Source organism: Plectropomus leopardus, chromosome 22, assembly GCF_026936395.1.
Source record: "Plectropomus leopardus strain MGB_pleo_1.0 chromosome 22, ASM2693639v1, whole genome shotgun sequence".
Taxonomy (NCBI): Eukaryota; Metazoa; Chordata; class Actinopteri; order Perciformes; family Serranidae; genus Plectropomus; species Plectropomus leopardus.
In genome coordinates this window covers 11128890-11140945 of record NC_142197.1, presented here as the reverse complement: position 1 = coordinate 11140945, position 12056 = coordinate 11128890, and the positions used below count along the sequence as shown (strand labels likewise).

The following is a 12056-nucleotide window of genomic DNA, read 5'->3' as shown; positions in this document are numbered from 1 at the left end:
GAGGACACCATTCACCAAACTTATCAGAGATGGAGATCAACCTGGAGCTATAACTTTCTACATTATCGATTCAAACATTTTACATTACTAATAAATATATGAATATATATTATTATATATAGTACAATATATAATAATAATATATAACTATTGGATTAGTCATCAGTCACTTGAATGCTGTCACCGATCACTGCGGTTTCTGTATTTGCGGCTCAGTCGATGTGATGTATTATCTCTTGTTCAGGGATTTGTGGGTCAGAAAAGCAAGAAAAGCATGCTAGCTTGCATGCAGTAAAATCCGACCAGATGTTGCAGAACATCCTGATATTTTTGGCATACTGCATCTGACATACCTATTGGGACATACTTAATCTTTTTCTGGCACCTATATAATATGGTAGTATAGTCAGTTTCACTGGTGTGATGAATTTTCTCATTTCCCAGTTATTTTGTTATTAATTTCAGTCAAGTATTGATGGTTTGAGTTTGCGCCTTTGCACATATTGTACACCAACCATAAAACTTTTTTAATTTCTCTGCTTCTATCATAATATGACTTGTTCACAATTGTTTATTAAAATTCAGATAATAATCACTCTTATTTTTTTCCATGACAGGGTCCACCTGGACTCACTGGTCCAAAAGGACAGAGAGGAGAGAGAGTAAGTATAACGTACATTTAATTATGACAGACTGCTTTCTGCCTAAATGACTACTGTGTTTACCTTTATTTGTAAATGGGATCTGAGTGATACAACAACAACGAAAGTATGAAATTTGCTCTGTTGTGTATCCAGATATCCATGTTTTTTGTGTGTTTCCAATTAGGGAGAGCCAGGATATGTCATCGCTGGCACAGATGCAAATTTTGTTCCTGGAAGAAAAGGAGAGCCAGGATCTTCAGTGAGTCCTCAAAAGAATACTGTTTTTGACTTTTTCAAATTGTGAACTTCAGGACAACTCAAATATTATCCATCCACATGTTACAGGGTCCCCAGGGGCCTCCTGGTGTACCAGGGGTCAATGGAGCTCCCGGCCTACCTGGCCAACCAGGACCACCAGGGTCATCAGGACTATCTGTCAAGGTAAGGTGGATTAAGTCTAAAATTGAACATTAAAAGAAAAGCCACATATTATGATCATTTTTGGGCCATAACGCCATATTGCAATGATGGTTTTATGGTATTTCATGGTATCATATTGCATCATGTAATATCAGACCAACCAAATACTTATGTAGTATGGAGTGTCATTGAAAAGCTTAAACGGAGTTGTTTTTATTGCATGCACTTTGTAGGGAGATCCTGGTGAAGTAGGAGCCAAAGTGAGTATGAAGCTGTTTTGCATTCCTTTATTAGTCTTTTTAAAAGGTTGCACAGGAAAAAATTATTGGCTGCATGAATATCATGCATCATAAATTGTGTCTACTTGCATATTGAGCCTTATTTTTAATGCCTCAGAATCAGATATAACCATTTATGAAAAATGCATTGTTTCATTTTCATCTGATTATGCTTCCATTATTTTTGAAAGGGTTTACGTGGGAAGCCGGGTGTGAAAGGAGACAAAGGAGAGTCAGGAATAGATGTGAGCGCATTGTTGAGAACATTATAAGAAATTGCAAACATCATTGCATAACACAATTGAAAGATAAATTCAAGTTGCCTTTTGAAAGTGTCTTTCCTCTCTTTTTTTATTTTGCTTTCACACATAACATACACACACATGCAAACTACTGTAGGGTATTGCAGGTTTGCCTGGTCCCATAGGCATTGATGGGGTGCCAGGATTACCTGGTCAGAAAGGAGAGAAGGTAAGTGTTTTTAGAAATAAACGAACACATGATTTAAACTAGTCCACCAAAAATACATACATTTAAGATTGAGTAACTGGCCTAAAATATTCTTGTTTTGCAGGGTGCAGAAGGAATCGGCATACAGGGTATTCAAGGTCCTCGTGGAGAGCCTGGACAGAAGGTACATTGCAATAGCTTAAAGGAATACTTCACCCACAAAATAATTATTTGTATATAATTTATTCACCTTATGCTATTTTGAATTTGTAAAGAAAACTTTGTTTTCTCGCATGCCTCTGGTGAACAACAAAATCCAAAAACAGAGAAAATTCTTGATAAATTTGAGTCATAGGGATCCAATTTAACAACAGCAAAACTTTATCTAAACATCTGTTTACAAACTGTCACACAACTCCTGCTGTATAATCCAAGTCTTACATCCAGTTGTATGCTCAGTACTTGCACATTCCTGCCCAGAAATTGTATTTGCCTCTGTTTGAGACTGTTTATGCTGAAAATGTAATGTAAGATGTAGATGGCAAGGAAGGAAACAATGCATGTGTTTGGGAAGCACTGAGCATACAGCTGGATAAATGAGACTTGCACAAGTTGTGTGAGAGTAAGTAAACAGATGTTTTGATATAGTTTTGGTGTTGTTAAACCCAATCTCTTTTGACTTTAGTTCATCAAGAATTTTCTGCATTTTTGTTTTCTTTTTTTAATGTGGAGGCATGTTAGAAAAAAAAGGACTTTTCTTAATGATTGCTACATAACACATGTTCAATAATTGAGTTTTGTGGATGAAGTATTTAAGTGTCATATAGAGGTCCCCCCCAACTAAGATTCAGAGACGATTGCTCTGAATGCAATGCAATGAATATGAAAATCCATTTTTGTTTCAGTATTTGAACTAATGTTTTGCAGGGAGATATTGGCTTATCAGGACCAGTTGGCCCAAAGGTAATGAAGACGAAAAATACATTTGATCAATAGAAAGTCTGCTTATGTGTTTTTAGTTCAAATCAGAACTCCTGTTCGTAAAATAATATTTGTTATTGATGTTTTAAGGGTGATCGTGGAGAGCAAGGTGTCCAAGGAATCATCGGACCTCGGGTGTGCACATCATCATTAATGAGTTGCTGCATGTTTTACCCTTAAATGCATATTAATTAATTTTAGCTTAGTCCAATGAGATAAAACCAAACCTGTTTAACTAATTATAATAGTAATAATATATTGTGTAGGAGTCAGTGATGAAAGATGTATTTTCACCTTCAGGGAAAGAAGGGATTCAAAGGGGACCAAGGGGACAAGGTGAGTTCATCCCACACACATTTTCACTCTCTCCTCATCAGGCTTAACATATTCGCTTTATGATTAATATGACAAAGTGAAAAAATCAATTTAACTCAGCAAAGGGTTTTTTAATTACCCATGGCGTCACACTGGAATAATGATGTGTGTACATGAGTGTGTGCAAACATATGCATTCGGTTTTAAATAAAATGGATTTTTGTCTTTTTAGGGAGACCGAGGAGAGATGGGACCAATAGGACCACAAGGACCCACAGTGAGTGAGGATTACATCTTATAAACTGTAGCTTTAAGGACCTGGTGTTGGCTTTAGGGGCATCTATTGGCTGAAATGGTACACAGTATTTCAAACTGTGTTTTCATTAGTTTATAATCACCTAAAAAATAAACATAGTGTCTTTGTTACCTTAGAATGAGTCGTTTATATCTACATACGGAGTGGTTCCTCTCAGACAGAGTCCACCATGTTTCTACAGAAGCCCAGACCAAACAGTAGCTCTAGAAAGGTCCATCTGCATTTTTGCATTGGCCACGGTAGTTTTCTTACCCACTTGTCTCATATGAGAAGTTTCAGTTCTGCAACCTCGTCATTAGATGCCACTAAAAACCACGCCAGACCCTTAAAGGAACAAGCGAGATTTAGGAGGATTAAAGTTCTTGTTTACTGTTTCATTACTCAGGAGGTTTTTAAAGGGGGGCAAATTATCAGCAGAGGTCCTGCTAGCCCAGCACCTTCCAATATGTGCCCATTTTCAAATAAACGTTCAGGAGGCTTTTACAGTAAGCCGAATTATCCGCAGAGGTCTCCTCCTCTCCAAAACAAATAGATCAAAACCAGTAAAAGCACTAAATAAAGCAGTTTGATATTAAAAATCTGTGTTTCTCCAACGCTGTTTGTCCAGAAGGGGCCTCTGTAGTGGCCAATGCCAGTGTTTGTTCTGTCCATTCTAGGCTACTGTAGAAACATGGCAATGCAGCATGGCAATCTCTGGATGAGGGCCCACTCCCTATCTAGACATTATGGCTCATTCAAAGGTAACAAAACACAACAATTCTTATTTTTAGGTGATTAGAAAATGAAGAAAACATTCTTTATATATTCTATTCCATTTCTGCCAGTATTTCTCCCTAAATCCTGCACACTTAGACCAAAGACTAAAATGACTTAAAGCTATATATTGAAAATGAGGATTCTCCCTTCATGTGTTCTCTCATAAATGTAAGTATTTTCATACTTGCTGCCTGCTAAAAACATGCTATGATTTCATTGATTGCTATGATGATCACTGCCACTGATTAACCTGAGAATATGAAAATCTGCTTTTTAATTCATTTTTGATTAGAAAGAAAGCCTGAGGCAGAAGTTATATATTTATTCAGGACCAACTGCGACCAAATGGCTGGAAATGCAGGCAATACACTATTTAATCACTCATCATGTTTTCTAACATCTCTAAACAGTCATTTACATGATGATAAATTAACAAACGAGGAAGCCATTTTGTTCTTGGTTGTCAAGATTGGGCCATATCAGAGATGGTAATGATTACATAAGCTCAGAGGGCGTCTTTATCAAATGGGCCATTTTTTCCTGCATCAATGGTTTTTAATTTTAGGCAGCGTACTCCTTTGGAAGCGACTATTACAAAAAAAAAATTGGCCATGAGGGCAATCTTCCTGTCTTTTGAAATACAATTTCCACTTTTTAATTTAGAAAGATCTGCTTTGAAAGCAATGTTGATTTACAGAGTGTTTTGGTTCATGTTTATGGGGTATTTTAGAATTTATGATCGCTGAAAGTAAATGAGATAAAAATCCTTTTTTTTATTTGTTGGTTGGCACTAAAAGCAATAATCATAACAGAAATTATCTATTATGAATGCAGAATTTGGAAATGTTTTTCATCCACCTTGATTTCTCCAGGGACTGACGGGGCCACTGGGGTTAAAAGGAGATGAAGGTCCAAGAGGAGCGCCTGGAGATCCTGCAAAGGGTGTAAGAAAGTCATTTAAACTCATTTAGACTTTAGAAATAGCAGCACTTGATCCTCACACTCAGTCTTCTTTTTCCTATTGCAACAGGTTATAGGACCAACTGGGAAAAAGGGTGCTAGGGTAAGTAACCAAGTCAACTTTTTTTGACTTGAAGAGAAGAAGGCTTGAATTCCCTGAAAACTTCAGCAGATCTATCTATCACAGAAAATGTTCATGACTAAAAAAGAAACAATTAAGTTTATGTTTGAAAAAAAAAACTGAAATTATTATTCAAGACTTTGAAGGGACTCTTCACCCTAAAATCATAAATACATATTTTTCCTTTTTCCTCTTACCTCATCTTGTGGTGCTCAAAGCGCCAAAAAGATACATTTGAAAAACTCAACAGCAACGTCTCTTTCCAGAAATCATGACCTGGTTACTCAAGGTAAACTGCAGACCTTGTTGCGAGCAATTTCATGTAGAAACTACTTTCTTTCTACATAACTATACCAGTCAGCCATATCACTGCACAAAAGATAGCGTGTCTCTACTCATGGACGAGAGCTCGCACTCGTGACAACATGAGCTAAAAGCATCATTGGCATCCTCCTTGGCCTGCATTGTTAGCTAGCTCAGTGGTGCTGGGTTAGCCAGCAGTAGACGCACACTGACTTTGCACTGATGGGCAGTGCTTTGTGTAGACTTTTTTCTCTCTCTCATTTTACAGCTAAGCAACACACTAAAATATATATATATATAATATATAATAACATTTCAGGTGAGCCAAAGCACCTCAACAAAATGGCTTTTCATATTTGGTCAGTGCTGCCTACTTGGACTGAGAATTTGGTAAAATTTGGTGAAAACCTTCCTCTTGGACTTGCACTATTTCTTTTAGAACCGAGGCTTGCATTTGTGAATCACGTGCTGAGCAAAGATGGTCTTGGAGTCTAACTGAGCAGTGATTAATAGGATTAAAATCTGCTCTCTCTGAAAATGGCCAATGTCACCTGTCTTGTTATAGGATGTTTGCCCAATGATGCCAAAATTAAACTGGTTACCTGACCTTCAGCTATGAGCTTTGAATGTTTTTTTTCTGTTTTTGAATCCCTCAACTAAGGTTTTACCCATCCAAAAGATTACTCATGACTCTAGAGAAGCTGTGCCCCCCAAAAATATTGTAAAACTTAATTATTATGTCTGCAGTGGTCTTCATCTGTTGGCTACTGAGCTTCTCTGACACCAATTCTGGGTTTGTGAAGTTTTTTAGGAAGGGGAAAGTGTTTTTGCTGGTAAGGCATTCCTTTTGAGTCCAAAGATATAAACTACACAAAAAATTGTCATGACTTCACATGTGTGTCTAAGTTGTTTGCCCGTATTTATCTTAACTGGCTTGAGATAAGTCATTCAGCCAGAGGGAAGTGATTCTCTTAATGTTTTACTCTGTCGAGACATTGTTAATTAATTGGTTGGGGTATTTCCTGCACACTCAGACTCAGTCCTCTGGGGCCGCTTATCAAACACAATTAAGATTTTCTCTCATTAGCTTTTGAAGTGCAACTGAATGCTCCACCGAATGGGACCTCTTTAATCTCAGTCCACAGGGTGCCATTTAAAGTGTTTTGTTTTGAAACTGTTGTTTGGCATGGTGATGAGTATCATGTTGACTAACGTTTTTTGCAAATGTGTGTATTTCCTGTTCGTCAGGGAGACGTTGGTCCAGTCGGCCCTGTAGGCCCCCAGGGAGTAAAGGGTGAACAAGGAGACAAAGGAGCGAAGGTTCATAATGAGAAATACTGTGCATCATGCTTGCTTTTTGACATTTATGCATGTCACAATTTTCCTGATACATGTAAGAATAGAGTAAACAGCTGTTAGTGTAGAATAACTGTATATAAATATGTGGTAATGGTTTGTTTTGACATGTGCAGGGCAGTCCTGGTTTTGGGATTCCAGGACAGCGGGGGGAAAAGGGAGAAAATGGTGAGAGGGTGAGTTAATATGAAAAAAGAAATCACTCATTTAAAAATTATTGTCGTCATATAATAATGAAGCATGAAACAGCTGTTCATTGCTGTTATGTTTATGTTTTATGGTTTTTTTATATATATATTACAGGGAAATGTTGGTTTGTCTGGAAAACCAGGACCAAAAGTAAGTTTAAGCTAAAAAGGGCCAACAAAATTATTTTTTTGTATTCTTATATCAAAATCCAATCATGTTTTCTTCATTTAAGACAAAATATTATTCATGTATTCTGTAACTGAATCTATTTTTACTAAGGTTTTCAATGTGAATAAAACAGAAGTCTTGTGTTTGTTAAGGGAAAGGATGGGTCCAAAGGTGACAAAGGGACTATTGGGTTGTCCGGCAATCCTGGAGAACCAGGATTAAGAGGTAAAGATGTAAGTAAATCCTGAGTGGCTGTTATAGCAATGATACAAGTGGTTTGAACAATCCAGCAAAATGCAGACTTGTTTTCCTTAGAAAAAAAAATACATCAGGAGAAAGGTAAGAATATTAGTGAAAACAGAATACATTTGCATAATATCATAAATGTCTTTAAAATTCGAAATCTGATATGTACAGATAGAAACTGGACCTTAGCATTGGTATCAATGACTGATGCCTTTATGTGTGTAGGGTGCACCTGGAACTAAAGGAGACCTAGGACCTAAGGTACAATCAGTGTGTTTACTTTGCTTTTATTTGTTTTATTGGTCAGTGATGTTGCTCAGGAGGTCAGCTCTTTCCATAATAATTTAGAATTTGTACAGATGCTACCAAATTTTCTCACTGTACTGTCATTTTGTCTCTCACAGGGTGACGTAGGCACACCTGGAGAGCCTGGTGACAGAGGAATTCGGGTATTTTTTTGTGTATTTTCCAAGACTAAAGGTAAAAATATGATGAAGATAAATGAATAAATAAAATAATACACATATATACATACATAAAATACCCAACTTCAACAAAGACACACACCCAAATGTTTCAGCCCATGAAATGGCTAATATAGGAACAAGACATCAAAGAACACTCCACATGAACAATAAAACAAAACAATAAACTCATAGAAAGGAAAACTCCCTTCAGGGGCAACCACAATACCAAAGGGTGATAAACCACCGGGTGGAAAGACATCAAAAGGACAATCACCACATCATAGAATCGTAGAGACAGGATGGCTCACAGCTGCTCCTATTACACAGATCAAACTTGCCCAAAAAATCCCTCACATTCTTCCCTTTTGACATTAAAGTTACAACACAGTCAGAGCAGAGCTTTCCCTAGCCGGCAGTTACCTTTAGTCTAGGCCCAGGCGTTGACCAGCGTACCATCCAATCCCATCCTCGTCGCCAAAAATTTGAGTGAAATTCCCTCTAAAAATATGAGAATAAAACAATAAACTGATAGAAAGGAAAACATCCCTTCAGGGGCAATCAGAATACCAAAGGGTGATAAACCACCAGGTGGAAAGACATCAAAAAGACAATCACCACGCCATGAAATCTTGGAGACAGGATGTCTCACAGCTGCTCCTATCACACAGATCAAACTTGCCCAAAATATCCCTTACAGATAGTATGTCCCGACTCTACCTCCTAGATTTCCGTTTATTGTAAGGCGGCGACCTCTAGTGGCTGTAGTTATGAATGAAATCAGGTGGCGTAGTCTGAAGAGTGACAAAGTCCATATAGCGAGGAGTTCAGGGTGGATGTATTGGTCAAACAAAACAAGGTCTTTAACCTAGGAGACTGCTATTTCAGACCTGTGCAAAACCAAAAGTCAACACAAATGTACCTAACTTATATAAACTTACCCAAACTGCAATCTTTTCCAAAAGCTAATCACATAGTGTGGTGCTATTATAGCCTGAAATGTTAACCCACTTATAAGGTCACCAAGGCTAAAAAAAAACTAACGTAACTGAAACCAAACAAAACTGCAACCACTACTGGTCTACTAGTAGATGTAGTTCTCCCCATCTGAAGCATTGCAGTGGTAGTAATAAATGCTGATAACAGCCATTTAATGTACTGATAACTTTTGAAAGGGGTGGGGGCCATAGACAAATCCGCTTTGCTTCCGCAAATCCATGGTTTTCAATGTAGTGACTGGGAAGGTGCACCTAGAGATGTCATGTGACAAGGAGCAACCAATCACAGCTTTCAAATCTATTTATTTCCTTCTGTAAATATCAGTCCATGATAAACATGGAGGAGAAGTTGATAAATTCAGTGGTGGGCAACACAGAGCTCTACATCTGTCCCCTAGAAACCGTTTTAGGCCCCACATACATTTCAAAGCAACACTTGGAAACAGATCAGCTTTGAACTCAGGAGTTTTGCTAAGTAGGCTATGATAAGGTGTTGGTTATAGCCCCTTAGCATTGTCATGCGCAGCCTGCCTCGGCAGTCTGAAAGTTGGCATAGAATATGCACAAGAGTAGCACCCATTGCCCAACTTTGTGTTTTCTACGCGGTTAACATACATACATTACATATATGCTAAAAAGTCAGCGATATAGTAGAAACTAAATGGAAGTCTGCACATTGCATAAACAACATGTTCAGTTTGGTCTAAGACATTGATTTGATCTCTTGTGTGCACAGTATAGGCCCAACATGTCAAACGTTTGTACAGATATTTCGAGTGCCAGTCAATAAACAAACCATGTCAGTTTGAGTTAAGCTTTTATATCATGCACTATGTGTTTCTGAAATTTTTTTTTTTGTGTTTATACTGATTTTCAATTTCTCTCAATTTCTACCATCTATTTTCAACACCATTATTCTGAAGGTGTCACTTCTCATTCTATCATATAGTCATAAATATGAAGTTTCTGCCAGGACTCCTGCTGAGCAAATGTCACGTTGCTCCCAGAAGCATTTAATTTTACATTTTTAATTTTGTATCTGCTTTAACACTTTTGACATAAATATAAGGCAATATCTTCTTTTAAATTCCTTTGATAATGTCAATCAGGGTCCACTGGGATTACCAGGGCGACCAGGGGACCCAGGAGAGAAAGGAGATACTGGGGCACGTGGTCCATCTGTAAGTTTTGTGAATTTCATTAAAAAAGACAACTACGTCCAGAAATGAACTAACTTAAACTGTTTATTTTATTTAAAACCTCACGGTTCAGTTCATTTTGTAGAGTGTGTCACCATGAAACACTGGAATAATTCAAATCAAACGTCAGTGCTTCAAGATAACCAGTGGTTTTCTTTCTTTAAAGGGCACTGATGGAAAGAAAGGCGATAAAGGGGAGCAGGTATGTTTGTATTCACCACCTCGCTCTTTCTCTCATTGATGTGCATGTTTATTGTTTCTCGTGGTTGACGCCTTCTGATCATTCTTCTGTGTCAGTCACCATCTTCACATCTTGCTCTCCCTCTGTGACTTCATGATTTCTGTTTCGATATGCTCACTAATTAAGTTCAGCTTTTGTGTATGCCACCCTTCAGTGCACCTGCTGTTTTTCCTCTTTGTGTTGCAGATATGGATTGTGTTTAGAAGTGTGACATATTAGATTTTAACTGTGTTTTATTGTGCTCTTCTTTTGATCACGCTGCCTTTGTCACAAAGGGAAAACCTGGACCTCCGGGAGGACAAGTAAACAAATCCCTACTATCATATTTGACAGCTTCTCATCAGCTCAGTCATGTTTGACAAGGGCATTTGTTGTAACGAAGCTTATAAAGAACAAAAGAAAAAACTCTCCCAAAAGACCATGGCATGTCTGTTATTAAACTGCTGTGATTATGTTCCAATTAGCAAGTTAACTTTTGATGTTTCATGTCATCCTACCAGATTGTTGCAGACAACAACGTGCTGACCAGAGTGATTAAGGTAACTCACAGAATAACATGCACCATGCTTTGTTCATTTATTTTTTATTTTTTTATTTTTCATGCAGGAATTCAAGTTTCTGTTCTTTCCTTGCTCCCTCTTTGCTTTAGGGTGAACCAGGAGAACCTGGTCAACCTGGTTTAAGAGGAGAAACAGGTCTGCCTGGACCAAGAGTGAGTACCCCATCACTTGTTCCAAAGACGTATACTCTATGTTGAGAAGCACAGTCACAAATACCATGTACAGCAGTACAATCCTACAAATTGTCAAATATTGCTCAACCAATTAGTTCATCAATTGATTAGTCAGATGGCAGAAAACGAATCCAAAACAATTTGGATAATCAGTCAAGTGTTAAATTCATTCTACAAGCAAAAAATGCCAAACTGTCTCCAGTTCCAGCTTCTCCAATGTGACAATTTGAAATCTTTGGGTTTTGGACTGAAGGTCAAATTAGATAGTACATGAAGACATAACCCAGGGCTATTCTGTGACATTTAATAGACTAAGCAATTAAACAATTATTTGTTTTTACTTAAAAAAAAAAAGCAGATTAATTGATTATGAAAATAATGGTCAATTGACATTAGTAACCCCTAATTGGATTGATTTCTAAATTTAGGTTACTATTTATTTTGTAGAAGACAGTATTCTATATTAAGCTTTGTCAAATCTTTTTAACCATCTTAATATTTGAATATTTGTTTCTCCCCACAGGGTCCAGAGGGGAAACCTGGATTACCAGGATCATCTCTGGTATGTGTTCACATCATTTTGAATTGCATTTAAAGTGGTACTGTTTCTATCAGCAGGACCTCCATTTGTTTAAAAATGTATATTTGGTGTTGAGATATAAAACTTTTGCTTTGCAGGGTGGTTCTGGATTGGATGGTTTACCGGGGAGACCAGGAATGAAGGTTATACAAACTTGTACACACAGTTGAAATATTAAAAGCTGCCCATCTGAACAGCATCGAGCTTTAGACATCTACATTGTAAGGTTTCTCACAAGTGCTTTATACTAACTGCAGGGTGACCAGGGACAAAAAGGAGAGCCAGGTCTGGTGAGTGCATTTTTGTACCAGTATATCGGCTAATACCATTTATTACTG

The 12056-nt window shown here is 37.5% G+C and overlaps 1 protein-coding gene across 4 annotated transcripts in view; it reads left to right on the top strand.

Annotated features, from left to right (window-relative positions):
• Window positions 1–12056, top strand: part of col7a1l (collagen type VII alpha 1-like) — an 83838-nt gene that overhangs the window by 40375 nt on the left and 31407 nt on the right. For all 4 annotated transcript variants that reach the window (XM_088072527.1, XM_088072526.1, XM_088072525.1 and 1 more), the window contains exons 32-58: window positions 618–662; window positions 829–903; window positions 990–1085; window positions 1298–1324; window positions 1534–1587; window positions 1742–1813; window positions 1917–1976; window positions 2720–2755; window positions 2864–2908; window positions 3074–3109; window positions 3321–3365; window positions 5033–5104; window positions 5191–5223; window positions 6793–6864; window positions 7017–7076; window positions 7204–7239; window positions 7410–7490; window positions 7729–7764; window positions 7908–7952; window positions 10075–10146; window positions 10331–10366; window positions 10681–10707; window positions 10906–10944; window positions 11055–11117; window positions 11662–11700; window positions 11817–11861; window positions 11976–12008. In XM_088072527.1, the coding sequence (XP_087928653.1) occupies window positions 618–662; window positions 829–903; window positions 990–1085; window positions 1298–1324; window positions 1534–1587; window positions 1742–1813; window positions 1917–1976; window positions 2720–2755; window positions 2864–2908; window positions 3074–3109; window positions 3321–3365; window positions 5033–5104; window positions 5191–5223; window positions 6793–6864; window positions 7017–7076; window positions 7204–7239; window positions 7410–7490; window positions 7729–7764; window positions 7908–7952; window positions 10075–10146; window positions 10331–10366; window positions 10681–10707; window positions 10906–10944; window positions 11055–11117; window positions 11662–11700; window positions 11817–11861; window positions 11976–12008 (1380 nt within the window). The remainder of the gene's footprint in view (window positions 1–617; window positions 663–828; window positions 904–989; window positions 1086–1297; window positions 1325–1533; window positions 1588–1741; window positions 1814–1916; window positions 1977–2719; window positions 2756–2863; window positions 2909–3073; window positions 3110–3320; window positions 3366–5032; window positions 5105–5190; window positions 5224–6792; window positions 6865–7016; window positions 7077–7203; window positions 7240–7409; window positions 7491–7728; window positions 7765–7907; window positions 7953–10074; window positions 10147–10330; window positions 10367–10680; window positions 10708–10905; window positions 10945–11054; window positions 11118–11661; window positions 11701–11816; window positions 11862–11975; window positions 12009–12056) is intronic.